The sequence below is a fragment of the Doryrhamphus excisus genome, chromosome 1, assembly GCF_030265055.1.
Source record: "Doryrhamphus excisus isolate RoL2022-K1 chromosome 1, RoL_Dexc_1.0, whole genome shotgun sequence".
Lineage (NCBI taxonomy): Eukaryota > Metazoa > Chordata > Actinopteri > Syngnathiformes > Syngnathidae > Doryrhamphus > Doryrhamphus excisus.
The window spans coordinates 31,817,690-31,844,327 of record NC_080466.1 but is presented as its reverse complement, the minus strand read 5'-3'; the positions used below and the strand labels follow the sequence as shown (position 1 = coordinate 31,844,327).

Genomic DNA, 26,638 nt, shown 5'->3' with positions numbered 1-26,638 from the left:
CAGCTATTCCATATACTCCATATATTCCATATACTCCATATATTCCAGATACTGCATATATTCCAGATACTCCATATAATCTGCTGACATAGCAAACCTTGTTATGTCAGAACTTTATTTTGAAAATGAGTCCTTTTCGTGGTTTGCTGTAACCTTCCCCTCTATCCACCAACCAACACACCCCACTGTGTGTAGCCCCGCCCCGTAGGGGTCCTAACGCTAGCCTTGGTAGCGCCCGGTAGCGCTACAGGAGCCTTTTTGGTCCAAATCACTGACTCGTTAAAGGAGACCTACGCTCCTTTCGTACTGAGTTGCGGCCTCGATAGAGCAGCAAGAGTTTGCTAACGTTTCTGCACATGCTAATAGAAAGCTAAAAGAGAGCAGTAAACTCCATGAAACGGCGAGGCTAACGCTAAATGAAGCGGCTAACCAACATGCTGAAAAGGAGCAAGAGCCCCCCCCCCCAAACATCTTGTGACACGCCAGCTGGTGGCAACAAGAAGTCAGAAGTCGCCGCATGCGTGCGCCTCGATGGCGCCGCACGGGCCAGCGACAACAGATGGCTCGCACTCGCCGCCGGCCAATTCGCCGTTTCCGGCCGGGTCGTGGCTGCAAACGGTACGAGGCTCAAATGTGCCGCCGGCGGGCGTGCACGGGGGAAGTCACGTGCAACCAGGTTTCGTCTGCTCGAGCTGCTGTTTGACGGCCACGGCTTGACCCTGGAACAGACTATTTATGTGGGGAAATGTGTTTGCCAACCAGCTGGAACTGGTCGTAGTATTCCAACTTGAACGTTGCAGGGAATCAGGAAAGAGGAACTACTTTGTGTTTATCCGTTTTTCCCTTTGGGATATTGGGACATTCAGAGAGCATCTTTTAGCGACTGTGCTGAAATTGAAATGATGCCACCTGGCAAGCAAAGGAAGCATCAGCGAGACTCTCACGGGCTCAGCTCGCCCCCCCGGGGGCACAGCAGACCAGCACCCCAAAAGACCGCATTGGCATCTTTGCAAAGCTGATTGCTTGTTTTGTTTTGGATCTCCGCAGATGCTGTACCTAATGAAGTGGCTCTCTCTGAGGTCTTTGTGGGCGCCGCCAGACCTCCAGCTTGGCGATAATGACACACTAAAGCGCTAAACAAGTTTCGACCCGCTTGCAAACACTTCGCTGTCTCGCTGGGGGAGGAAGCTCACCCCCCAACCCCCGCCCCCTCCCCCACTGGCTGAAAGGACAGGAGTGCTGTACTAAAAACACTCGTCAAAGATCCTCTATGGAAGGCCCACTCTGCTGTTTTTAGGAATCTGCTGCAAAAATCCTAGTCTCTCACTCCCAAGTTTTGAAGTGAACTCTCAGGCCGCTCTAATGTCATTCCCGGGATGCCAGTCACACAGGCCTAAACATCCGAGGAAAAGCATCCATGTCTGCTTGCCTCATTCATATTTCATCGCAACGAGCATAAAAAGCACAACAATTAAGAATTCAGCGTGTGCCAGCACAGCAACATTGCAAAGCGTTGAAATAAAAACAAATAAGAGAGCAAACAGCAACAAATATTAGGTCAAGCATCACGTGGGTATCAAAGCATTTGACTGACAAGGCCTGGAATCAGCATCAACATCTCAATGGCGGCAACCATTGATCCATCAGCGCTGTGATTAATGTGGTGGCTAATGACCCAGTGCCTGCATGCTGCTGATGGATGCAGCATCGAACACACCGCTTTCACCTTCAGCCAGCTGACGTCTCTCTTGGTGGGATTAACAAAATGCACACCAGACTTCAATCAAGAATCGGCCAATTTGAGACTTGCCCGCCATTCGTCTTCAAGGCATGCTGATTTTGTGATGTTTCAAGGCGGTTTTACCAACATGTGGTGCAGCTTTATACTTCGGCATGTGGCTTAGGCAACACACTGGATGCCCTACCACCCCAAATTCATCTGGCAGTTTGCTAATTTATCGCTCTCTAGCGCTTAAAACCGCCATCCAGCTGCAAACACAATAGGAACACTGCTACAGAAATATGAGCATTATGAGCGCCGATAGCACCAAGAGATTGCTCACATTCGAGGAAAATTCGAACGGTCGTCGAGCATTTGAGCAAACTCCATTACGGGGAGTTCAAGCGTTATATATGCGCATTTCCTAACGGAGTCTGGAGCCCAGCTGTGAGACCGGCCAGCTTGTCGGGGTTGCTGAGGGACGAAAAGGCCTCCAAAGATCCGCGTCTTACCTTGGTCAGCTGGGCGATCTTCTTGCTCATCTTCAGGTGCAGGTCTTGGGTATATTCCATGGCCAGGCCGGACTGGAAGGAGGATGAGGATGAGGTGGAGGAAGATGATGAAGTATATTTCCCCTGACCGGCAGGGCAGTAATACTGCTGCCATCCCGACCCAGTCGCCATCTTCACGATGATGCTTCGAATGCTTGATGGAGATGTGAGCTTTAATAATTGAAAAATTAAAAAATAAACTTGTGTGCACTAAAAAGGAAAAGATGATTTTTTAAGCAAACCGGTCAAAAACGCGACGCATTGTGTCGGCGAGCAGAGCTAAAAACGCTCCATGGTGATGGTGGTCCTGATGAGGGAAGAAGGAAAAAAGGTGACGGTTGAATTCTAAGCTCCGGAGAGGTTAGCGACGACCATCCTGACCGAGGCCGGCCTCAGCGCTCCGAGGTGCGGGCACGGCCAGGTTCACCTGCCGCTGACGTGCACCGGAAGTCGGGCCGCCTCCGTCTGGCTCCCTCGTCGGTCACCTTGGAGCCCAAATCGGGAGCCGACGAGCCGGATTGGTCCTCCTCGGTGCTCCCCGGCTACATGGAGGTGTCCGATGGACGCGACGGTCGGAGAGCCTCTGTTGCCATGGATCACCTCAACACTCCGCGGTGCGTTCACTGGCGTTGGGAGCGGCGATGCCTTCGCTGACTGTCGGACAAAAGACAACTCCACTAATATGCTCCGCAATCATTTTGGACATTCTGTTTCGGGTCCGGGACATTTCTCTTGCTAAAGGCTAAAAGTGACACACCCGCATAGCCTATTTAAACATCGTGTGGAATCACACAAATAAATAAATGCTTTGTTGTTGTTGAGTAAAAATGTGATAGTCAAAAGTATTCACTGGTTAGTAGTAATATTTCCATAGTAGTAGTATATATTTCCCTGCATTGTTACATTAGGCATAATGTTATATTCACGTGTGTTGGTCCCATCATCACTCATATCTTCACCTTTTTATTCTTCTCATTGATGAACAGCACGTTCATGTTTGCTCACCCTGTCCTTCCCTGTGGGGAGGTCACATGATGCGCACAAAGCTCCCACGGTCAGTGAAGGCAGCACGCGTCTCTCAGCTCATCAGCCATCAAAGCAGGACCGGAGGACGATAAAAAATAGAAAGCGACGACCGGAACGGCGACCAGAGGCGCTGCAACACGCCAATGTCGTCGTGACGCAGAAGCTTCTCCTTCGTCTGCTTGTCTTCTTTTTACGCTTTCCATGGATGTTCCTGCACGGGTGAAGGGGGGGTGGGGGGGCAGGGATGGCAGAGCATTCAAGCACTTCCCAAACTAAGCGCTGAAACAGGGCCTGTTATGATCTGCTGTGATGCAGTGTTATATCTTTCACAGACGGATAAGCGTGGCTTTTTCTTCCAAACAACCTGAAGGTACCTTCAAAGCTGATCCACACGGACGTGTTACCACACTTCCTGTGGCCGACCCTCCAGCATCCACTTCCTGTGGCCGTCTCACTTCCTGCTGCTGATGGAAGAAGAAGACAGACATGGAGATGGAGAGAAAGATAAAGGAGGAGAAGAAAGATGAGAAAGAAGACGACTATAAGAAGGAGGAGGAGAAGAAAGAGTAGAAGATGAGAGAAGACCTGGAAGAAGAGTGGAATCCATTAGCATTGTAGTCCGAGTGAACCGTTCCACGTTCTATCGTTATCAGAGTGGTGGATCCTTGTCTGAGAAAGCTATCACTATCCTTCTTCTTCTTCCTTCTACCAATAGGCTTTCTCCAGATCTCCAAAGACACCATGCAGCTCCCTCTGACCTTCTCTATGAACATTCCTAAAGCAAATCCTGCATCTGTAGTATCTTTGTTGGCATGAATCCATACAGCTGCTCCCAGATGCTGATGTCTGCCCTTAGTCTACCTACAACTACTCTTCCCATAACTTCATGCTATGGCTCATTAGCCATTAGCCATCACCCTCGGGCTTAAAAATGGCCTCCAACACACTTCTCCTCCATTCCTGAGGCATCTTCTCACCACCTAGGATCCTACTGAACAACTCGGTCAGGAACTCTACTGCTACCTCTCCTAGACCTTACCTTACCATACCTCCATGCCGTTAGGACCAAGTTCTTTCCACTCTTCATCCTTTTCAATGCTTTTCTCACTTCCTGTTTACCGATCTTTGCTACTTCCTGGTCCACAGCAGACATCTCTTCTACTCCTGCGCTGTGCACGTGAAGCTGTCCACGTGATGCCGTCCACGTGCACGGCCTCCACCAAAACAACAATAGACGTCATCTGGTCTTGCTAGTTGCAGACTAAAAGACCAAAGAGCATCTTCTCTTCTTCAACTAATCTGTCGCTGAGTGGAAAGTTTAGGACTTCAAAAGCTGCAAAAACTCTTTTCTGTTTCTCCTGCTTTCCAAAAACGTAAATGCTGTTGAGAAGAAGACAGAAACAACAGCAGATGAAGTCACGCACACACAAACCAACAAGGAAGAACATCCTCGGTGGAAACTTTGAGGTTGATGTAAGAAAGGTAAAGCCCGCTGCTGGAAGCCGTCAGTAAACAAACATAATAATAATAATAATCCTACAGGAAGAAAAAGTTGACTTGAAAAAGTGAGTCCAAATGATAAGCTTGTTCTTGTGGTAAAGAAAAGCTGCGGTCTTCTGTCGCCCTCTAGTGGTTTAAACGTGGAATTGCATCACAGTTCATGGCATTTTTGGAATGAAAAACTAAATTAAAAACACCAAACCACGTAATAAAAGATCTTTTTATTCACAATAGAAGTGTACCAAATATAGTTTATTAAAAAGTCTGCAGCTCATTCATCTCGTGTGAATCCACAAAGCGCAGAAGATCTTTATAGAAACATCCAGTGGTCTCCTGCCACTATGGAATATTTGCAATCATTCTCCATAATATTTAGAATTTTATGAACACAAAAACACATTTCCCACAAATTAACAACATTTTATATGAAGACAAAAAAGTAATCTATGTGCAATGGAATGATTGTGGTCACATAAATCTTGATTTAAAATTAAGTTAAAGAAAATGATGATTAAAACAAGAGCTACGTTACTGCTTATGTATCATTAGCTAAAACACAAAAGTAGTTAGGTGCTACAAAAATGAATGTCAGACGCAGATTTCTCTTTTATACCCTTTTAAAAACCCCATTCATAAAGTAATGTCATATAATCATGAAGCTTCCAACCTAAAAATAACTTCAATAAGTTTCCACTAAAGTATTACTAAGGAACTCTGCAAGTGCCCAACATGTTGAGCAAGGCAGGATGAAATAAAGCAAACTTGTCCTCGCCTTGTTGGACCGCTGAACAACCCACGTACCCAAAAATAATAAATATTTCATTTCCCACGGATTTCCAAATTAAAACGTCACAACTGGGAAAATAAAGTCAGACAAAATGCCAACGAACTATTTCCTGTGTGACCAGAAGGCGGCGCTGTCTGAGGAAGACAAGAGGGAAAATAAGACGGAATAAACAGAGAAAAAGAGGAAGACAAAGAAGTCGTCTCATTTGTGTTCCGAGATGAAAACAAAACAATTTCTTCACATTTAGACGGTACATTCACAACCTCTCTCCCAAACTTGACGTCTACTTCCTGCCGTTCGCCGACATGTTAAACCTACGGGCAGCTCTGCTCACGTCAATGATTATTTAGACTGGAGCAACAGCACCCTCCGGTGGTCGGCTTGCAACACTACAACAGCACCGGCACATCCCGAATAAGTTAACACAATTAAAAACATTCAAATCCATAAGTGCATGGATGCAAATGCAAAGTCAACACAAATTAACAAACTAATTAATTGATGATTACAATCTGATGGGACAACATGTCCATCCCATTTTTGACGTACACGAGGGAAATGATCCCCTTGATTAGGTACACCTCATCTTTCTAGTGGATGTATCATAAACGTGCGAGCGTGTGCGCGTGTGTGGTGTTGCTAATATTGTACTGAAAACATAATCACAAGTAAGCAAAAAAACTCAAATAAAATGTCCACCGAGTGAATGACGTTAAAGGGATGAAATGTTGCGGAATGATCACGTGATCTAAACCTAGGTTAGGCATCGCTGTAATGCTGGTCTCCCACCACTGGGTGTCAGTGTGGCACCCCGTTTACCATCCACCGGGCCCACCAAGCAGCTGCACGTTTCATGTGCGCCACGAGGGGGCACTACTGCACCAACCATCCTCCCGGAGATGATTTGTTGTCGTTTTGGTAGCATCCTCATGTGGCTCGCTCGCTCTCTTAAAGCTACAGTGCTAAACATCTACCGCCAATGACCACCAAGCTATTGTTTGTGCGAGCAACGTCAGAAGCTAAGGCACAAATTCAAACTAGCTTCTGAGGCGTTGCCTTGGACACGCCCATTAAAAACATCTGGCTAATGATGCGTTGATGAGAAGAGGACTACAAGGACCAGACACGGACGGCTATGGCTTCCTGTGTGTGTCCTCATAGAGGAGGGGGGGCATCTGACCACCCAAGAAGATCATCATCCTAAAGAAAAATTGGAAAAAAAGTAACTAAAAAATGAAGCTTAGCCTCCCCACCCAATAAAAACAAGTAAAAGGATCTCAGCAACAAATGCTTAGTGGTCAAAACATTAGGAACACTCATGAGTGCCATGACGTCTCGTTTGGGGAGGGGGGGGGTCCAAACTCTTCCCCCATCGGTCCGCAGATGCAACAACTTGTCCCTTTGCTCTCTGTTCCCATTTGTGGACACATTCCGGTGGCGAGAGCCAACCACAGAGCAGCTGCACCGCATAGTGGTAGGAGTTGGTACTGCAATTACTGTCCAATGTAGGGAGGGGCACCAAAGCATGAAAGATGTGCTGCATGCGGCTCATGTTTTGTTTTCTAATCGTCCTGCTTCTTCTTCTCTAATTACATAAAAAAAGCCTGCAAAAAACAAAAATCTGGGAATGTGAAAGCTTAAAAAAAACATCTCACTAAAAGAAAAGAATATTTGCTTCGTCAGCAATAAAAATGTGGTATTTCTCGTCACGTTTTGATCGTCTGAGTAAAAAAAAGAGGTGAAGAGTATAAAAGTGGTTCCTGCATGATTGACGTCTCCTGCACGCGGCTCTGACAGGAAGCAGTGTGGGCGTGGCATGGCGAGGATTTAACAAGGGATAGACTTCGGCCAGGTTTTCTTGTAAACACGATCAGAGGTCACGAGAGGGCGTGGCTACAGTTCCCAAGCCACACCCCCCAGGATATGTCCTTTTTGGGAATTCATCCTGCATCCACCCCGAAGGAGCAAAGGTGGTTTCCTGTGGTTGCCGAGGCGACAGAGCGGCGGGAGGAGAAGACGCATGTAAACAAAGATGGCCTCCGGGATCGTCCTCCACCGTGCCAGCGGTTAGCATTAGCGGTTAGCACGTCTGGCGCCGGTTCTGAAGAGAACATCAGACCACCTCTGAGCAGTAAAACATCCCACAGAAGACAAGCGGAAAGTCAAAGTCCGCTTGGATCCCATGAATTCCGAAACAAACAAACTTCCAGTCGGGAGAAATCCAAGGCGTCCGGCTCGGGTCTACGAGGTCCGAGGTTCTCGGTGCGAACGGTCAGCTACTCCACCTCGTTGTTTTGCTCCGTCCGCTCGCTCCTGATGACGGGCAGAGGGTGGGCCTCCGTGTTGAAGACCCAGTGGTCGAAGGGAATGTGGTCATCCTCGGAGAAGAGCAGGTAGAGATACCTGGAGCACACAACGCTCACCTTCAGAGACCTTTCAAGGACATGAAAATGGCAGCGTGTGCGCATCTCACTTGAGCGTCTCGGCCAAGAAGAAGCTCTGCTGCACGTCGTCGTGGGCGGGCTTGGCCACGTAGACGTCCCTGATGCCGCTGTAGCCCCCCTCCATCTTACAGTGCTGCTCCAAGGCCTGCGGAGGAGGTCCGGCAGTCATGAGGCTCCGAGTGCTGCCGCTTCTGTGTTAGCATTAGCATCCCTTACCTGGACCGCCTCCCAGCCCCAGTCCCGGTACTTGGGGTCGTGGGTGAACCTCCACATGTACATGTAGGTCTCGATGACCTCGGGGCGCAGGATGAAGTATTTCTCGTTCTGCCGGGTGGCGATGGCCTCCACTCCGCCGTCGAAGCGGAACGCCTCCGGGCCCAACTTTAAAGCTAAAGAAAAAGCAAAGTCGTCAGAACCGCAAGACGGGCCCGGACCGCAACCCGAGGAGTTACCGGTTCTGGAGTAAGACTCGTGACAGGTCCGTGCGATCTCGGCGGCTTGCTCCATCTGGTGGCCCGTCTTGTCACCGGGGGCCCCGTCGGCACCGAGCGCCATCATGCCGCCCGCAAAGCAGGTCAGGTGACCCATCTTGTGCTCCAGAAGGCCCCCCTTCCATTCGGCGATGTACGTCAGCCCGCCGCTTGACTTCCTCATCAGGTTGGTCTCGATGGCCTGGGACAGACGCAGAGGAACGCCGCTTACAAATGTCCCATAAAAATGAACTGAAAACCTCAGGCTTCACTGCACGTCTTAAAACCACCCCTGTGCCGCACTTTGGACACCCTGCTGTGTCTAAACGGGCCAACCAAAGCACCAACGTGGAGCCCTCATCCTCCACAAATAAAGCGTCTAATCCACAGCATCCAGGAGGATTAGGGACAAAGTATCCACTGCAAGATTAGCGCTGCGTTCAAGTCCCAAACAACAACGCCGCACACCCAAGTTGCGTTGGACGCATGAGGAGTGTGTTATTTCCTGCGTGCCGTCACATGCTCCAACAGATTAATCAGATTTGTCTTCTCATGCAAATGTGTGTGTGTGTGTGTCAGCTGTCGCTACGCTGGCACGACACCATCTGCTACGACGCAACGTCGCCCAGAATCCGTCAACGGAGGAACTGAGCGCGCTCCAAGACGACAACGACTGACAAACAATCGCCACAGCTTTTTGGGTTTGTTTTCACACAAAACATGAAGAAGACGGAATAAAAAGTTACTTTAGATGATGGAAACATGAACTTCCAACAAGACGGATTAAAAAGTTACGTTAGATGATGGACAGCCTGCTAGCTCTGATGCTACAAGGCTGATGCCCGTTTGGGTGTCTGCAGCTTTAATGCTAACGAGCTGTTTGTCCATGCCCACTGTTGTGTACCTGACACACACCAGTGGTGTCCAAAGTGCACGTGAGATGTGTGTGTGTGTGTGTGTGTGTGTGCGTGTTACCTGCAGGGCATCATAGTACATCTTCTTGGCTTCCTCATCCGTCTTGTCAGACATGAGCCAGGCTTTGAGAAGGTACTCATAAAAGCTGTCACCCAGGCCGCCCACAGACACGTGATCTGCAACACAACAACCGCCATCAACTTCCTCTTCCTGCTGTCACCCCCCCACGCTGCTGGCTGCTCATTCAACTTCTTCAGCAGCGGCCATTTTAGACCACTTGGACTGATCTCTCTAGGTGTTCTATGGCTGTGACATCCATACAAACATGCAACATGCAGCTCTATGATGCCATCTACTGGACGGAGTTGGAAGCACCAGTTCCAGCATGAGGGGGGGGGGTGCTGATGATGGGACTTGGAGAAGATGGGAAGCCAAAGGAAAGACTCCTGCAGCTGCCGTCATGCGCTTTCAGCCGTGGATGAATTGCTCATAAAGACACAGAAGAACATGAAGATGTGGAGGACGGACGTCCCCCCCACCCCCCCCAGTCATAAATGATGCAGCAAATGTGTTGTCATCCCAATTATGTAACGACTTTGTGGAGGAAAATAAGCATGAAAGTTCTCGTTAGAAGCCACAAGCCAAAGCTACGGATAGGGAAATATATTCATATCTAAGACTTCTGCTAATAACACATGTGATGAATATTTCATACTGTACGCAGGACGCCATCAAGAGGTGCGGGTCCCAAGGTAACAACAACAACTGATCAATGTAAAGACAGAAGAAGACTAACGTTCTCGTATTGTTGCCTTCAACAAGACCAGCTAACATCTTGAGGAGGACAAAGGCCCTAAGAAGTCAGCATGAAAAATACATTTGAAATACTACAATCAAATGATAAAATCGGCCATAAGATGACGGTAATAAAGTCATAAAAGCAAAGTGGTCCTCAGGAGGCAAGGAGGGTGTACTCACGCTGCCCCCACTGGCCACTGTTGGGGTTCAGGTAGTTGGGGTAGAGCCCCTGCGGTTTGTCCAGGCGATTGAGGACCTTGCGGATGTTCATGACCTGGACCAAGACAGCCCCAAGATGTCAAAGCGGACCGAGCAGACCCGCCCGAGTCCGACCAGGATCTCCATGATCCACGGTCTTCCTACCTTCTGAGCAAACTCGGGCTTTTGCGACAGTTTGCTGAGGTGTATGAACTCCAGATGCAGCGTTCCGTACTCGGCCAGGATGCTGCTGCCACCCGACGCCCACGGCCAGTTTCGCCCGATTCCACTGCACCAACACAGAAGACACACGGAAAACAAATGAAACTGGGACGGTGAGCATCGTTAAACGGCACAGCAAGGCCGAGCTCCCACCACCAGAGAACCACTGACCCCAGTTCCCATCATCCTGTAACAAATCCTAATATGTTCATCAAATATTGTGATCATAAGGCCATCATATCTGAAGAAAAAACGTAGAAGAAGAAAGCAGGAATATTTGACAAAACAAGCAAAAAGGAGAAAAAGTTCATCCGAATCATCTTTGCATCTGACATGGATGTTCTTTCCTCTGCATTTCCACAAGGACGTTACATGTTCTCCATGTTCCTGCCATCCTAACCTCCTCCTGGGTGGCTCGCCTTGGCTCGCTGTGGGAGACGCTGTTTCTCCAAGCGGCGTTGGCATTGACTGTCCAAGCTGCTTCGAGTGTCACGTCGTTACTTTGTCCATGCTGGGCGTGCTATGGTTATCAGATATGTGGAAGCTAGCCCCCATTTAGGCGGAATGGGGAGTTTTCCGCAGAGAAAATTGGCTTTTGGGAAGAAGAAATGGATGAAATCAAAAAGTTGTCTTCCAGCTAAAACGTCATTGGCTGACGTACAAGCGGCCAGGCAGTCCTGACTCGTGTTGGGTGAGGTCGCTTGGCGTGCTTGTCGGTCAGCAAATTGAGGCTCGTGACCTCGAAGAACGGCGTTCCGGGCCTGGGATGGACTCGACATGGAGGACGTATCGCGTCTCCTCGCTCGCTGTGTTAGCGCTTTGGGGAACGACCACTCGTCCGCCATGTCAACACGACAGCGCCTTCCTCCCCGGCAGTGGAATGACCAATCACGACCTGACGATGTGACGCCCCGCGGCGAGCGAAATGCGGCGGTGCGGTGCGCCCACCTGGAAAAACAGAGCGGGCTTCCCATCTCCATAAATTAGCGCGTGGCAAAAGGACGTGGCTTCTACCGCTCCCCCGCTCCCCCACTTCTCCACCCCCCCACACCGCCATTCTTGTGTGCTCAGATGAAGCGCACATGTTGGCCCAGATATACGTCCCGCTTCTTTTATCCCTCCATAGCTCTTCCTCTCTCCTTGACACCCATTGCTGCTCTCCTCCTCCTCCTCCTCCTCCTCCTCCCCCAGGCCAGGAAGGGAGCGAACGTGGATTGCAATGGATTCACAGTTAGCGACTTAATTAGAAGCTTTAAATCACGGCCAGCAGACCCTGCGGCCGCGTGACGGCACGCTGCAAAAGGACGCAACATTAAGTTTGTCAACTCCGGTCTTGGCGGGAACGGCCTTCAAAAACAGCAGCACCATGGACGCTGTTATTGCTAGCCACGCTCAAAGGAAAAAGTGGTAATAGACCAAGAAACTAAAGAAAATAAAGTTGTCATTTTTAGAAAATTAAGCTGAGGGAAAAGTATTATGGCAACAAAGTCATCATATTATGGAAATAGAGTCACGAGCTCAGCCCTCAGCCTTCATTCATGATCTCAAAGCCACGAGAATTCCTTCCACTCCAATTGTGACGTGACCACGCTTCTCCTCCGCCATAATAAACTTTTGCGCCCCCCAAATGTTAATGCAATCAGTCTCCATTAGACCCAACTCCTAGCTATGGCATCCACGACGGGACGGGGCGGCACTCAAGTGGGTCAAGCCCGGATGACGAGCCCACGAGGGCGCGCTAATGGAGCCACTCAGCGTCTAGGCCTATTAATCACGCAGCGAGACCCCGGGAGCTTAGCATTGATTGCTTTAGCCTTTGAGCTGAGCTGCGGCTGAAGGAGCAAATCTGTCAAATAAACTGACACTTTTTACAGCGGCTTTTCACAGCCAGAGAGGGAACGAGTTCGCTTCATGGCGGTCACGCTCGGTCTGCTCGGAACGCAACACAACGTTGACAACGGGGCAGGAAAGCAACGTACAAACATGGCGGAGAGCAGACAATCATCAGAGGTGCGCCACTTCACCCAGCGCTTCATTACCGATACCGATATCGACACATAACAATGCGGGCGCGGTGTCATGAACACACCATGCTGGCTCTTCACACATAAACAATCAATGTGTGTGCAAACTAGGACACATACGGGAACACCACTTGTAGAACACCTTGTATTATTATTATGCTGTTTATAGCGCCTGGTGTGTTACATCCATCCATCGGATTTATTGGTATGACATCATATTTCTCTGGTATCGGCCAGATCATTCTTTATTCTTTACCCCTAGAAATAAAGCATACAGATACGAGCCAATATCTGACTTGTATGCTAATATCAGCTGATCATGGACATCAGGCACAGCTGATGGTATCATGGATGCCTGGAGGCCGGGGGGGGGGCGTATTTGGGGGCAAGCAAAGTGGGAGTGAAATGACATGGGGGGGTCAGCGGAAGCTTCCCGCTGCTGAGTGATGCGGCAAAGCCCTTTATCAGGCTGAATGTTAATAGCTGAGCTGTAGGACACGCTGGCCCCGGCAGATAACGGCTGCCCAACGCTTTCCATCAACGGACATCTTCCACTTCCCCCATGTGGCGCTGGCTAAAACCCCGCAGGAGCCCACACAGGCGCACACTGGAGGCTTGGAGCATTTCTTTCCCCATGTGGGGGGGCAAGTGGTGGGGACATTTTTACTGAAAAGCAAGTGTTCACTCCTCCTTCGTCCATCTGTACTGGTCTGACCGGGACCAGGCAGTCTGAGGAGGCGAGGCTAGTGGAGTGTAGCATAGATTTATACGTTCACTGTGGGCTGCACATGGCCCATGGGCCGGGGGTTGGACACACTCGCACTAAGACTTGTGGTTAAGTTGTAATATTCTTGATAAGAGTTACTGGCCGAACGTCCTGGTACGTGAGATGGAGATATGGGATCCTGTGGGAAGATGGAGTGGACAGAAGGCAGGAATCCAGCAGGGAGCAATAAAAGCACCCCCAGGCTAGAAACGTGTGCAAGTGTGACTTTCTTTCTTCCTCCCCCGATGTGGGTCAAGGTCCCACCAGGAAGGAGAGCATCTCCTCATGAACGCCTTGCTTGGAATCTCTTTCAGTTCCCAATGTCACCTCCACCTTCCAGCACCGTACACACTTACAAGGAAAACATAAAGACTTTGAATGCAGGCGGTGATGGGACCGCAATTCACTCATGCCCTCCCCCCCCCCGGCTTGTTTCTCAATCCCGCGTTCACTCGCCCGTGTAAACAGAGGAACTTTATTTGTTACGGCACGTTTATCCCCATGACGACCACGCTTTTAATTAACGGCTGACAAACTGTGGCGTGTCGTGATTCCCTCTGGTGAGGCGTGGGGGGGGGGGGGTCTCTTTATTAGGTGCGCTTAATGGAAGGAGTGGAACAAAAGACTGCCAGGAATGATGGGTTGTCTCGAAATTCTGTGTAGTCGAAGTGGAGTAATAAAGGAGAGTATGACATAATAAAGTACCACAATGTCGAGTAAAAAAGCAGGAAGTCTGGTACGTCTGCATCCTGTTCCACAGCACACGCTGGATGGACCACCAGGCGGTTTTACTCAACAAAGCGGCAGCCACCACGGCTTACCTTTTGAGGTTGAGCAGCGCCCACGGGACACCGGTGGGTGTTTTGAAGGCTGGAAGCAGTTTTTCACCCAACTCCACCGCCTTCCTACGGAACACCTGAGGACCACAAAGAGAGAAGTTCATTATTTCTAAAGTCCAAAAACACACTGGGGAAGACAGTTTGGAATTTTCATGAAAATTCACGCCAAAACTTTGCAGTTTTCTTCTGGGCTGGTTTGCCTTCCATTGTAGCAAACATAAAGCTATGTTTTATCATTCATTTATCATCTATTCCATCGAGTGTCATCCGCAGCAGACATCCACCCCCCCAGGGACGGCGCTCTCTGCAGGGGGGGCAGATGAGATGCAAGAAAAGGAAAGCTGAGGAGGTTGTCAACTATTCCGTACATTTGCTTTTGGCTTGTTCTTGGCTTATAGTATATACAGTTATCTAGTATTTGTTTTGTTTGATTCTCATAATATTACACATTCTATTGTCTTTAACTTTATGGTATATACATTTTTTTTGTAAAAAAAATCGAGAATATTTTCTCTTCATATTTGGATTTGACTTTAGATTTCATCTATTTTGAATTTTTTTAAACGTGCCACGGACCACGACAAAACACATCCTTGGACCACAAACAGTCCTTGGGCCACACATTGGAGACCCCTGCCACGTGTGTGTGTGTGTGTGTGTGTGTGTGTGTGCGTGTGTGTGCGCCGTGGGGCGATGTCGTAACAAGGCATCAGAGCCCAGTGATGAATGCCTTTAATAAGACGAGGAGCACACTGCAGGGGAGAATAAAAAGACTTGCAGGGACGCACAGAAGAATAAATGAAACCCGCCCCGTGTCCAAGGCCATCAAGCAAAGTGCCAACGAGCTTAATAAGCAAATGAATTACACAGAGAGGGAGGCGCACGCCAGCATGACGCCGATGTGCTGATATCATTGGTAATAAATGTTAATCATCACATTTCACACCTGGATGCTCGTGTGGAAACATCCACCAGGAGAAGCCACAACATTGTGAGGGAACGTGCGAGTGCATCTGTCAATCCTGTAGACGGGGCGGGGCGGGGTCACGTTGAGGACAGCCCATGAGGCCTTCAGGAGTTCAGTAGCTGCTTGAAGGAGACATTAATCCGCTGAGCGAGAGAGTTAGCTTCCAAATGAGAGAGGAGGTTCCAGACTGTCCTTCAAGAAGCCAGGAGTGACGTGGAAGATGAAGGGAACGTGGCGTGGTGCTCGGCCTGAGCTCTAAGCATCGCTTCCCAGGAGAGCTGAAAGCCTCATCGGTACAGACAGCTTGGCAGGTTAGCGGCTCAGCGAGCATTTAAACCTGACCATCACGTCTTCGCCTTTTAGTGGCGTCTCGGTCTGGAGAATCCAGGTCACAACACTCGAGAAAGAACATGCAGACCCTAGATGTTTGTTTGGCGTTGCTTTATGTTTACTGCTCTAAAACGAAGGAATCAGACATCTTGTCCTTGACGCCCAAGATGAAGTCTGGCTCGTTCATGTTTCACCACGTATGGCAGCCTGTAAAGCATCTGGACTAACAATGGACCCTCCAGGTCGATGACTCTTGTCTGTGCTACGGGTCCACTACGAGTCCACTACGAGTCCACTATGAGCGATTGAGTCAAATGGTCACCGTTACCCACAATCTATCAGAAAAATGGCCTGCATGGACCTGATGGTGGTGGCATCCATGGACATGATGGCAGTGGCATCCATGGACATGGTCCCATAGATGCCCTGACATGACGCAGGCATCATCCAAGCGGCCCGATGACCTTCAAAGCCACCCTCTGCACGGCGATGCTCAGACAGCTTCCAGAGAAACAAAAGTAGGACACTTCCTGTGAACAACTCTCGGAGGCTTTCGGATGTCCTCCAGTGTCTGCTGGTCCACATTCTCTGACCTCAATCACCGCGTGTGGCTTTTTATTTGTCTCTCTTTTTTCGATTTTTTCTACTGTCTCTCTTTTCCCAGCAGACGCCGAGGATCATTCTAGTTTATTGTTTGGATGCACTTTTAGATGACCTTCTCAGAGCTAATAAGAACTGATGGGAAAATGCACGCCGCTCATAAAAGAAGTCATCCTATTCATGAAGATGTCCTTCCCGGCCCCCACTAGATAACTTCGCCTGCTCCTCGCCTGCTTAGGGGCTCTTTTTATTCAGCAGGTGGGTTGGGAGGCGGCGTCTTGTGTAGCTTGGGAGCAGCTTCATGTTTTTAAATCAGAAGAAGAACTTAAAGGTATTGCTGAATAAACACCTCCCTGATGAACATCCACCATAGGTTGGTTATCATTCATAAGCACGTGATGATGCAGATCATATATATACATAATATACATCATACATCTACCGCTGTAGACAGCCCACGTCTTTATGCCACTGATAATGTTCCTCTTTTGTTTGGGGGTCCTTAAACACACCACAGCCTTTGTTAGCATTAGCCAGCAGGCCAGAGGCGACGCCATCAATCCCTTCCGTGTCATCCTCCATCATCAGTGGACATAGACCTTGGGATTATTTCCCTCCCTAGGGAATTAAGAGGAGGCAATGGTAATTGAAGAGAGAAGGGAAGGGATTTGGACCTTAATTTCATCTAATAACGACAAATGTTGATAGAAAAAAAAAATCAGATGACAGTTTGGAAGGGGGGTGGAGTCAGTTACATGCTAAAAATAGACACGTTTATGGGTGCGTGAACTGGATGTTTAAGTTGGGTACCTAATGCTTAGTCCAGACTTATAACCTTTCATGTGTTTTTCTAGCCTTTCCCACTTCCCTAAACTGCCACTGTGTGTGTGTGTGTGTGTGTATGTGTGTATTTGTGTGTAAATACGTGTTGCAGTCCACAGAGTGTTTCCAGGACAGCTCGCTAACTAAGATGAATCACAGCGTGATGCCTCACGGTGACCCCCCCTGCAGGCCCAGAAGACAGTTGCATCTGTGTGTGTGTGTGGTGGGGGCAGGGCTAGCTGGGATGCTATATGACGTACACGTCCACGACGGTCCTTTGATACCTGTTAGGTCATTGCTGTTTTTCACATTTTTTTTCCACTGCTGTTTTCTGCAAAAGCGGCTTTGACTTTACGATGATGTTCCAACAGGAAGACGTGTCGCTACGTGAGCCCCAAACGTGAGAAAAAACACTCGGTTTTCAGGTTGTGACTTTTCATGACATCACGAGGACAAAACCTCCTCCCCCAGGCTTCGCGACACGTCTTAAAACAGCCCGGGGCTCTACCAACTATCCGTCAGTTGCTTTCCTTCAGTGAATCGGCTAACCTAGCATGATTACTATTGCTAACATGTTACTGTGCTGTATGTGATATCATGGGATATCTATTATGGGCATGTATCGCTTCTACTCCATTCATTTTCAATGTGTGTTAAGATTTACATTACAGGGCTATTTACATCTATAAAAAGAACATCAAGAGTTCATGGGAACTCGTCGGTGCCAGACTAAACATATCGGTAAGTTTGCATTCATTTACAGACACATTTATGTATTTTTATCTTCAATACTACCAAGATCCGGTACTGGCAAGAGTACTTCATCAACAAGGGAGACAAATAAATTGAACTGAACTGAACACTGGCCACTTTTCCTCCTCCAAACTACTTTGACACCCCCAGATTCTCTCCACATCTGACAGCCAATCAAAACCACTGGAGACTCGTACAGTTAAGTTCAAGTTAAAGCTGCAGGCACAAAAAACTGAGTGCTGCCAGAGCGGTTTTCTGAAAGAACTTTTAAATTGTCTGCATTCCAGCGTCAAGGCTAACACGTGGCACCGCCAAGAAGAACAAACAAGAATGATTCACTGGTCACTTCATTAGGTACACCATCTAACGAGAAGTGATACCAAAGCGACCTCTGCGCTCGCTGAAGGAAGCCAAGCGGCTGCAGTGTGCTGGAAGGATACGCATGAGAGGCTGACTGTCTCGGCAGACACTGAATGAGCTGGAAGGGAGATGCCACACACACACATACGCACGCACGCACGCACGCACGCACGCACGCACGCACGCACGCACGCACGCACGCACACACACACACACGCACACACACACACACACACACACACACACACACACACACACACACACACACACACACACACACACACACACACAACAGAGCTTTCAGCCCTCCAGAAGCCCTGGGTTGTGTCAATGGTTGCTCTCCTCCTCCACGCTGAGTGAAAGTCTCATCTCTCTCTCCGGGTTTATTAACTGGCTTCAGGCGGGGGGGCGAGGAAGAGGCGACGACGCCGGCGCCTGAAGGCGAGCAGACCGTAATTACAAGTAAAGCAGGAGTCAGCTGAGGCCTCGCGTGACACGAGATTAAGTCCTCTTCCGTATCGACAGGACCCGCTGTCTATGCTACAGTATCACCTCCGTGTCTCGCAAATATTGGTGTCTGAGGTCACAGCCATGATTGCATCATCACTCTTTCATTCCTCATATGAGGAGAATTCAAAAGGTATCTTACGGGGGGGTCAAACCTTCCATGAGGGCCACCGAGTGAAGGATGACAGGATGCCACTGTGATATTTGGAAAGATATGCTAAGCATCTTCTTCCTCTTCCATCTTCTACTGAATCTTCTACCTTCTTCACGAGGGTCGTGTGGGGTGCTGGAGTCTATCCCAGCTGTCTTCGGGCGAGAGGCGGGGTACACCCTGGACTGGTCGCCAGCCAATCACAGGGGCTTCTAAAATGATTCTTCTAAAATTGTATTTTCACCACTGTTATCATTTGCTACCAAAATATCAAGCAGCTTTTCACCCATGAAAGATAAAGTGCGTATTACTAAGAACAGTAAATATGGCAGTAAGAACCTCTGCTGCAACACTCTTCCATATTTACGTTCAATCGCTGCCGCAGCCTGTTTCGCCAGCAGAGCAGTTCAGCCTCGACCGCAATCAGAAAATGCAACATTTCAAGATATTTGATCAAATTCCACATTTTTGTCTCCAACTCCACAGTGGAGCGGACGCTCCCTGCAGGGGGGGGGGTGTTGCTGTCTTCCACGTGTAAATAATGCATGAGCGTTCATGCACTTTGTTCGACCTGAGCGTCTAAAAAGACATCTCGCTCCAGCTGGGATGCAGCTTCTACATTCGCCTCAACGTGAGTCACGGTGTGGAAACACCGCCCGGTGCCTGGACACACACACACACTCGCACACACACACACACACTCACAAATACAGCGTCTGACAGAAAGATATAGATGTCAAAATTAGCATTCAGACTCGACGCTAGTGAGCACACCCCCCCCCAAACATCATCCCCTTCACCTCTCTGGGAGGCCTGCCCGCTGACTCAGCACGCTTTTAAGCGTCAGCTGTTTGGTGGAGAGGAAGAGCGAACATTTCCACGGAAAAATGCCACCTCAGTGGAAGCCCGGCGTGGTTTGTTTCAGAGCATAAGTTGTCTTGATGCTGCTTGTTTGTCATGACATACAGGCCGCACGGAGCAAGGTGGTTAAAAAGTCAGGTGACACAGTTAAGTCATCCTAGCCGCCATCGGTAGGTGTAGTCAGTTGGGGCCAAAGAAAAAGGAACTTAGTCATCAAGTGTGTTCTCTATTCTGGAACTGTTAAAGCGTATTTCCCCCAACATTCTGCTCAAATTCTGAATTGTTGGTCCCTGCACAGCTGCTGAGGTTCCATGCGGATCTTTATTGTTGTCGTTCACAAGCAACCTAGCTGCAATGCTCACGGTTATGTCATAAAGTTCCATAAAGATACAGGTGAGGGCTGAGTGCAGCGTTGTGATGAAGAGAGGGGCCTGGAGGGGCCTGAAGGTTCAGGCCGTCCCATCCCACTGGTGATCTTCCAGAGAAGCTTCACAGAGACAAACTTCCCATGCGGGAGCAATACAATTAGCATAGCCGCCACCGCTGGCTGACTTTGATTGACACTCACTTTAAAAGATATCATCCCGCCTCTCACACAGAGAGGGCCCAAAAAAGCTTCAAAACGTTTGCAGGCAGTGCAACAGCCCCCCCCGTGTGTGAAATTCCATCACAGCACTTTGGGACGGCTTGTGTTCATCTGACAGTTGGTCACATGGAGAAAGTTAGCAATGTTTACCAAACGTTTACCCAATGTTTACCCAGCGTTCACCAAGCAATGTCCCCAGTCTGTACATAATGTTGGGCAAACGTTTAGCTCATGTTTAGAAAATGTTTGCAACATTTTGCAAATGTTTACCTAATGTTTACCAAACACTTACGGAATGTTCACTATGTTTACCACGTTTCCTAATGTTTACTACACGTTTTCAAAATGTATACCAAATGTTTACCTAACGTTTACCAAACCATCACCACGTTTACCTAATGTTTAGCTAATGTTCATCGTACAACCAAGTCAACTTCAGGTGGTTTCTCTGTTCCATTTATGGAATCTTTGAATGCATGTCTTCAGTTCACTTCTAGGACTATAGATCTATAGATCAGCGGTTCTCAATGATTTTCTTGTACTTAGGCGACGGACACTGTGTCGTGTTGTTTGTTGTGTGTGTTTTATGTGATGTGTATGTTTTTTGGACGGTGGTGGGCCCGTTTAGGGACCTGGCCCAACAACAGCATGTGTGAATGTAAAGCAAGTAGCATTGTAGAGTTTTAGCATTGTAGCATTGTAAATGCAGGAAGAAACGGCATGTACCGACCGGATGCGTTCCATTTAGAATGAAGGCATATTATGCACCATGAATATGAAAATGTACTGATTTCTTTCTTGGCCCATTCCGCCTCCCTCCCAAGATGAATAGCTTAATTGGTTTTGGTGCTACCTCGTTCACCAACAAGCAAACAAGCCATGAAGGCATCCCTCTCATTGCCGCGGGCGATAAAGTTGGCTATAAAATGATCATTTGTTCCAGGAGCTAAGCCACAACTCGCCTGTAAAATGCAAATCATCTTTTATGATTGCTCACAAACAACAGAAACACGAAGACAATCTCATGAGATCCAATACAAGATCTTGTTGAAGGATGGGGGTGGGGAGGGGGGGGTCACTGCATACATCGGGGATGGATTAAGGATGCTAATTTACAGCTAATGTACAGCTTTACATGCACACTGTGGGTCTCTGTGGCTCCTCCAGGGTCTCCGTGGGTCTGCTGCTCATCACGCTAGCGTGGCGGTAACAAATAAAGTTACTTCAGTTATACGTAAAGTACATGGAACGCCTGGGACTACTGTATTTATTTCCAAATCTTTGTAATATGAATGTGTTCACTTAGTATTGGAGAGTACCTTTGCTATTGTTTGTTGTGTACATTTGAATAACAGTACTCTAGTGCTTCTCAATTATTTTCTGTCATGCCCCCCCCCCCCCAGGGACAGACAATTTTTTGCATCCGTCCCCTTTGATATTCTAGATAAACTGCAGACATTTATTCATGTAGTATTTGTTCTGTACAGACTGAAGTAAACGTGAAAGCAGCAACAAACTGGAGCGTATTCAAGTGTTGAGTACTATAAATTTGTATGTGGTTGGCAGGTCTGCATGAAAATGATTTGAAGTACAGGATTTGTTTATATTACAACAAGGTCATGAATTAGCTGCACCACTGTATGAACCGCAGGGTTCAAAGGTTAAGAAAAGCACCCAGGCAATTATGTAGGTTTGTTGTTAAGTTATATAACGAGAGCAAACTGTCTGTACTGTGGAGACCTGAGCAGTCGGCAAAGAGGGTCAAGGTAGTCCTGCCGGGCCATTTCACGCTGGTAAGCAAAAGCCAGGAAGACACCAACGACGAGGCGTCCCGTTTCTCGTCTCTTGGCTGCACTCGGAGAGGCGGCTTGATGGGTAAAGCTTGCAGCCCTCGGGCCCGGCCCCGGGAGACGCTCGCTCTTTCCACGGCGCTGAGCAGAGCCGAGGTTGATTGCGCTCTAATGCCACGTTTACACGATGCTGGCTGGAGCCGAGGCTTAAAAGCGAGCAGACTATGCAGAAACGCTTGACATTTCACCGCTTATGCCGGGGTAAAAAAAGTGCAAGCTTGGTAATCGCAGCGTTTACTGGAGCGGCTTGGAAGTGAGCGCGAGAACCCATGGACCCCGCCGTTGATGCCCGGCCGCAAGGCTGATGTTATAAACTTAATATAGCTACCCTTCCAATCGCTCACTAGAATGGAAAGAAACAACCAGCAAGTAGCTGAGCTGCACGGAATCAGAAGACTCATCACCCATGAGTGTACAGCTCCATCTAACAAGAGCAACGGCAATGCAAACACCAAACAGGAAGTAAGCAAATAAAAGCACAAAGCAAAAACAGAGTTAAACCAAACCGAAAGTCCAAACCGTCAAGCGAAACACCAGAAGACGCTTCTTTAAAAAGTGAGCTGCCATTCAGTCTGATGAACATTCTTACCGATAGCATATGGAGAAATATTGTTTATAGTATGTAAAAATACTGTGATTGGTGATAGGTTGGCAACCAGTCCAGGGTGAACCCTGCCTCTCGCCCAAAGTCAGCTGGGATAGGCTATGAAAAAATATATAATGGATGATGGTTGTTCTGTGGTTGACAACAGCCTATTAGCCACAAAGTATGCTTATATAGTACATCCTAAATTAAGCATTTAAGCATAAGGTGACTATAGGGGTGCTATTTCATGTGCAAGGGGCTCTAGTAATGTAAATAATAATGTATATTTAGAAGGGTGTAAACTGTTTTTTATGCTGGAACTACAAAAATATTCCATATGTAAATAAAGAATCCTACCTTGCAGAAATTCACTTATCACGGTCAGGTCTAGGACCAATTAACCACGACCAACGAGGGTTTCATACTACAATCCCCTGAGAATGCAAACAAGCTGGATGCACCAGGAAACGATGAGAATATGTACAAGCAGAAAGTACTACTAGGATACCATGATCTACGAACATTATCCTAGCAGCCCGCCCCCTTGTGGTCAGCAGGTTCCGCACCCTACACTGTCCCGGGGACAATTCAGGGTGGCGTCCTACAAAACAACGACGGCAGCAGCGTACAACACGCTCACAGTCCAGCCTGCATAGTCTGATATGTTGAAGTGATTAGAGAGTGATAATCTGGGAAGATAGTGATACTGATTAAAATGCAGCATTTCATATCAATAAGACCGGGATTTAATACCGCCAGAGTGATTATTTATTTAGCCCGGAGCAGATAGATTTATTCTCTTTTGACAATAACGTATTACGATGACATGAGTCAAATGGCAGAGATGAATAATAGTCATCTTCTTTCAAACGCCATCATGGTGTTGAACGTTTTCATCCCAAATCCTTTCCCGCTGTTACAGCAGGCCTCTTCCCAGCCAATGACTCCTCAACTGGTCCTTTTATGGACTAAAAGAAGGCTGCCAAGGTCAGCTGGCTGCAATAAATTCAAGGCCATCCAGGCCAAGACAAAGAAACGTTGTTGACTACGGTTGTGAAGGATAAACCAATGAGATCGGATATTAGCTTTGACAAGCGAGAGATGCCGATGCATCGGCATCCTCCTGGACTGATAGCAGTCAGCCATAAATCCTTATGAATCTTTAAATGAATGATTGCAGAGATGTGCACCGGCTATCGCAAGATCGGCAACCGATTGACAGTCCGTCTCTTAAACTCCCTGGGCTGGCGACCAAAGGATTCTGGCACAATCTCCATAGCTTAGCATGACCGGACGTAAACAATAGCAGCGCAGCACATGATAGTCATCTAATTCATGATGTGTTGCGTAAAGACAGGAACATCAAATTAAAAGCACAAAGAATACAGAGCCACCATCCACCAAAACCAGCCTGGACAATGTCGCTGTTTGATGTGCGTGCTAGCATGAATTAACTTGCACTGGACAAAAACCTGGACACATTAGTACTCAACAACGTCAACAAATCGTACCTTTTTGCATTCCTATAATGCATCAGCATTGGGGAGCAAAGTCTAGTCTATCTGTGCAGGGTGGAAGACAGCTAGATGGTGCATTCAAGGACCATCGAACATAGTGGGATATGTTACCGCTTACAACAGGGGTGCTCATTAAGTCGATCGCGATCTACTGGTTGATCGCGGAGGTGGCACTGGTCGATCGCTGGTCGATCGCGGCGTGACATTAAAAAAATATCATCCTCGCATCAATGCCGTCACTTGATTGATATACAGGGCAGCCATTCAGATGACCACTAAATGTTGCCCTTCGGGTGACCAATCAAATCAAACAACGTCTGTGCAGCAGAACTTACGATGTCAGCCTATCATCCATCCCCGTTACTTGATTGACATACAGGACAACCAGTGTAGATGACAACTGAATTTTGACCTTTAGGTCACCGCTCATGCGTAAACAACGATGCAAAGTGCTAAGCTAGTCGGCGAATTGCGAGATTTTAAGCTCTCGCTAAAGTTTATGGTCACTAAAATGAGTGAAGGAGCTGGACCAAGTAAAAAGGCAAAAACATATCACTTCCATACGGAATGGGAGGTGGACTTTTTTTTCACAATGTACATGAACATTTGGAAGTGTGCGTGAGGCTGGCTATCAGCAGCTACTGTCCGGACTATGCATCCCTGGCTGGTTCAATTCAGTGCAAGTCATCAAAGTAAACTCAGGTAATTACAAAAAATGTTGATAGTTAATTATGTGTGTTTTGCAATATTGGCTCATTTGGTTATGCAAGGTACATCAACATACATTGTACGTACAAATAATCCTCAATACATTTGAAAATAAATAGATGTTTTGCATTTTTGTAGTGGGTAGATCATTTTGACTCGGTCATTTTAAAAGTAGCTTGCATGCTGAAAAAGTGTGAGCACCCCTGGCTTACAACATAAATATGCAAAACTGTGGAACTTCTACTGTATAGGAAAGTCCCACCTCCAGGATCGGGATCAGGCCAATCCGGTTGCCGTATCACATTCGCAACAAAGGGCTACACATCAACATGCTAGGTGCGCTAATGTCCCTCAAAGCTGAACAGCAACACCCCCATGCAGACATGCCTGGTGTGCCTTGCGCAAGTTAGTCATGCTTTTTTTTTTTTTTTTTTTTTTTTACTTTTTACTGAAAATTCATCCAGCAGGGTGCATTGAAACCCTTAGTGGGCTGTTTTTTAGTACTTTCACTTTTACAATATGCTGAGGCCCAATAAAACTGAGATGAAGACCCAAAATGGACACTTTGGGCACCTTGAGTGAATTCCTCATTTCAGTCAAGATGTTGATGTCTGGTTTAAGGAAGCGAGGAAGTTTCCTAACCTTCCTTCTTGACTTGCAACATGACCCACTTCAACTTTCAACACCAAAACGGACTTTTTGTCTCCATTTCCTGAATCAAATCCATTTTAAGCTCCACGCCGTGCAACACAAACATCTTCCCTCCTTGGTCTCTTTCCTTGCCAGCCAGTCTCGTACATCCTCTCACCCGCCGACGCCGTTTTCCCAACTTCCCAGAATGAGAATTGTGTTTGCATGTGGATTATTATCATTCCCAGCGCCAGTCTGCCTCCTGCTTGGCGGACTAATCCCATTACATCTGACAGCTGAGATGAAGAGCCTGTGTGGCCTGCCATGACTCGGACATGGACAACAAGATTAGGGTACGCTCGCGGCTGCTAGCATCTTCTTGAGTGCAAGATGCTGAAAAGGACTTGTCGAGTACAGTATCCGACAACAGGGAGTACCGCCCCCACATATCAGCAACCACGGATATGCCAAGAGTAGTCAATGTACGGCTTGTACAGCAGCTAAAGGTGAGGCAAAACACAGCCATCATTGCCTAGCTAGCTGGCAACAAAAGTGGTAACGTCACAGTGTGGTGCTGCATGAGTGCTGTCAGCACCAGGGAGCTGTGGTTCATTGAGGTTTAACAGGGGATTGCGACAGTGTGATACGGTGACACAGAATCTGAGCCGCATGGCAGTTTTTAAACTTGTTCAAGGAACCAAGTATAGTCACATGTTGGAATTCATACCTCCCTCAATGAACCACAGCTCACCCGGCGCCGACAGGGCTCATGCGGCCCCAGACTCATGCAGCACTAGTATCATCATGCTTGACTGTAGGCAATCTTGCTACTCACTTATGTTGTAGTATTTATTCAAGAATGGCTGCGTGTTGCCTGCAGAGGAAATCTATATTTGGTCTTCATTGTGGTTTAAACTCTCACTTAGTTTTTCACTTGTTTTTTTCACTTATAGTTTTTCAATAATTAATAAAATGATCACTGTTTTGTGGTTGACTACAGCCAATTATAGGTAAAAAATATATTTGCTTTATTAGCTAATATATGAGATAGTATAGTTCATATGATCATCCAAATTCCAATGAACTGCCATAAATGAGGGATTACTTTACTGCTGTACTCTGAAATACACACAAACGGCGGTTTTCATAC

General features: G+C 47.7%; 2 protein-coding genes across 10 annotated transcripts in view; both read right to left on the bottom strand.

Annotated features, from left to right (window-relative positions):
• Window positions 1–4,643, bottom strand: part of fam184ab (family with sequence similarity 184 member Ab) — a 31,395-nt gene extending 26,752 nt beyond the window's left edge. Inside the window, exons 1-5 of one of the 8 annotated variants that reach the window (XM_058064330.1) lie at window positions 3,883–4,643; window positions 3,672–3,761; window positions 3,277–3,508; window positions 2,757–2,925; window positions 2,233–2,304 (exon numbers count right to left, since the gene is read on the bottom strand). In XM_058064330.1, coding sequence (XP_057920313.1) covers window positions 2,233–2,292 — 60 coding nt within the window. In that variant the 5' untranslated portion in view covers window positions 2,293–2,304; window positions 2,757–2,925; window positions 3,277–3,508; window positions 3,672–3,761; window positions 3,883–4,643. Of the gene's footprint in view, window positions 1–1,594; window positions 2,173–2,232; window positions 2,926–3,276; window positions 3,553–3,671; window positions 3,772–3,882 lie in introns of those variants that run through there. The other 7 variants (XM_058064291.1, XM_058064297.1, XM_058064314.1 and 4 more) reach the window with 7 other exon arrangements.
• Window positions 4,644–4,999: 356 nt separating this feature from the next.
• man1a1 (mannosidase, alpha, class 1A, member 1) overlaps window positions 5,000–26,638 on the bottom strand; it is a 54,231-nt gene continuing 32,592 nt past the window's right edge. For both annotated transcript variants that reach the window (XM_058064356.1, XM_058064366.1), the window contains exons 5-12: window positions 14,243–14,337; window positions 10,575–10,698; window positions 10,392–10,485; window positions 9,474–9,589; window positions 8,481–8,700; window positions 8,245–8,417; window positions 8,058–8,173; window positions 5,000–7,987 (exon numbers count right to left, since the gene is read on the bottom strand). In XM_058064356.1, the coding sequence (XP_057920339.1) occupies window positions 7,861–7,987; window positions 8,058–8,173; window positions 8,245–8,417; window positions 8,481–8,700; window positions 9,474–9,589; window positions 10,392–10,485; window positions 10,575–10,698; window positions 14,243–14,337 (1,065 nt within the window). In that variant the 3' untranslated portion in view covers window positions 5,000–7,860. The remainder of the gene's footprint in view (window positions 7,988–8,057; window positions 8,174–8,244; window positions 8,418–8,480; window positions 8,701–9,473; window positions 9,590–10,391; window positions 10,486–10,574; window positions 10,699–14,242; window positions 14,338–26,638) is intronic.